This window comes from Pteropus alecto, unplaced genomic scaffold (genome assembly GCF_000325575.1).
Source record: "Pteropus alecto unplaced genomic scaffold, ASM32557v1 scaffold110, whole genome shotgun sequence".
Classification (NCBI taxonomy): domain Eukaryota; kingdom Metazoa; phylum Chordata; class Mammalia; order Chiroptera; family Pteropodidae; genus Pteropus; species Pteropus alecto.
This window is the reverse complement of record NW_006431920.1, coordinates 1,427,812-1,429,924: the sequence shown is the minus strand read 5'-3', so window position 1 is coordinate 1,429,924 and position 2,113 is coordinate 1,427,812. Positions and strand designations below refer to the sequence as shown.

Genomic DNA, 2,113 nt, shown 5'->3' with positions numbered 1-2,113 from the left:
TGATAGGGACAGACCCTAGAAGCCAGCAGGGGAGCCTGTCAGAAGGACAGTGAAAGCTGACCAGGGCCTGGCCTGGCTCCCACATCCCCGGCCTCCACCCCACAGGCAGGACCTGAGTATTTCATTGTTACCCATTTCCCCAGTCTGAGTTCCACCTCGGCACAGATGGAAACGAATTTGTAAGGACAAACCAGTCCCCTCAATAGACCAGATTCCACTGGCAAACACTCAGTTGGCCTCGGGTGGCTCCTCTCATCATCACTTCCGTGGGCCCTGGTGGTTTCTGGGGCCTGGTGGGTCGAGTTGCTAATATCGATAATAATATTAACATCAGCCAGCCCATCATGATGCCACTGCATAGGAGACACTGATCTGCATGCTTCTCAGGCGTCATTTCACCTAATGTCACCGGTCCTCACAGGAAACTGAGTCTCAAGGGGATAAGCCACCAGCCCCTGATGACAGCCAGGAAGTACAGAGCCCTGCCCCGCTAGTCCCCACACCTGGGCTCAAAACCCCTTCACAGGGAACAGCTATGTCCTCCCCTTACCGGGCACCCGAGGAGACCCCACAGCTTCCAGGTGAAAGGTCAGTGCTGAGGCAGGGTGGGCTGTCTGCCCTGAGGCAGGCAGGCCCTGGCCCTCCTTCAAGGTCACACTTACAGGGCGAAGGGGGAGAACCCAGAAGCCTGGGCATTGAAGTGCCTGGTGCCTTGCAGGACTGGTGGCCAGTGGGGCCGTGGGTGGCCCTCTTGGACAGGAAGGCAGGCCAAGAGGGCCTTCTAGGCGCGGGTCAGACCTTCCTCTTGCTCTGGTGCTTGGGAAGGGCTGTGACAGCGGGTGCTGGCCCCAGAGGAATTATTCTTGTCAGGCCCTTCACGTTCCCTGACTGGAGATTGCAACATCCAAGGAAAGCTTCTTGCGCCTTGGGTCTCTCCTCGCCCTCCGAAGGTCCCTGAGCCTTAAGGAACCGGCTAGAGGGGCTTCTGGCTTGAGCCTCAGAGGCCTGGGACTCAGCCTGGCAAGAGCGGCCTCTTTAGGCTCCCACTATCTACCTCTCACTGTCCCCGGGGGGCCCGCAGGTGGGAAAGTCGCTCCCTGTCACTGCTGTGCCTGAGAGAAGGGCCCGGAGCCTGCCTCCGGAACCAGGCGGGCCTCCTGAATTTTCTTACTAACCGTGGGACCTGGTCCACTGGCTTTTTCCCCTTCTGGCACCCCCATTTCCTCCTTCGTAAAGTGGGAATAATAATAGTATTTACCTCCAGAATCAAGTGAGTCAGTCACGCACCAGCCTGGAGTTGTGCTTGGCAGATCGAAACTGCTTGAAGAATGTTAGCCGTTATCTACTGGACTGTGAAATGTTTCCATTTCAGTTCTATGAGCGTTTTTTAAGGTCCCGTCGTATGCTCAGTGATGGGACCTCAACTAGAACAGGACTAGAACAGGCATCCGGATGCAAGCGGGCAGGGGAGGTTTGCACCTGTTAGAGGATTCTGGAAGTCACCTGGATGGGAAGGTCCCACCCCAGACCGCCCCCTGGGCCTGGAATGCCCCTCCAAGTTCAAGCCTAGTGCGGCCCACACCCAAGGAGGGGCTGGGGCTGGCACACACACAAACAGATTAATAAAAGGGTTTTGAGTGAAATATTCGTTAATGGACGAAAAGAAAGGGGGTTGGGCTGGCAGACAGGCCTTCCCTAGATGGGGGTGAGGGGTGGGGGGCGCCCCAGAGGTGGAAGGGCTGCGGCCGGGGGCACAGAGAAGAGTCTTAAATGCCTGAGCGCCTCTGTCTCCCCCACCCAGGAGTCCGAATGGGGCCGGAGGGAAGTGCGCCCCCATCCCGGGAAGGTGGGAGGTGGGCGATGTCCGGGTTCCCACGCGTCCAGATGCGCCGGCGGCTCGGAGAAGCTCCGCGGGCGGGACCCGTGGGCGAAGTCGCGACTCGGCCACCCGCTCTCGGGCCGGGCGACCCTGGGTGGCTGCGCGCGCTCCGGAGTCTCGGGTTCCGCCTGTGAGAAGGGGGTGACTCCCGCGCGGCCGCCGCCTGGAGGGCTGGGGGCGCCGAAGGGGTTAACGCACCTGGGACGCCGCCGCCCCTCCCGGCCCCTCCTCCGG

At 60.2% G+C, this 2,113-nt stretch overlaps 1 protein-coding gene across 1 annotated transcript in view; it reads left to right on the top strand.

Annotated features, from left to right (window-relative positions):
* Positions 1-535: 535 nt before the first annotated feature.
* The window catches only part of B3GNT7 (UDP-GlcNAc:betaGal beta-1,3-N-acetylglucosaminyltransferase 7), a 5,919-nt gene continuing 4,341 nt past the window's right edge, over positions 536-2,113 (top strand). Inside the window, 1 exon segment of the mRNA XM_025043188.1 lies at positions 536-588. Within this exon segment, the coding sequence (XP_024898956.1) occupies positions 536-588 (53 nt within the window).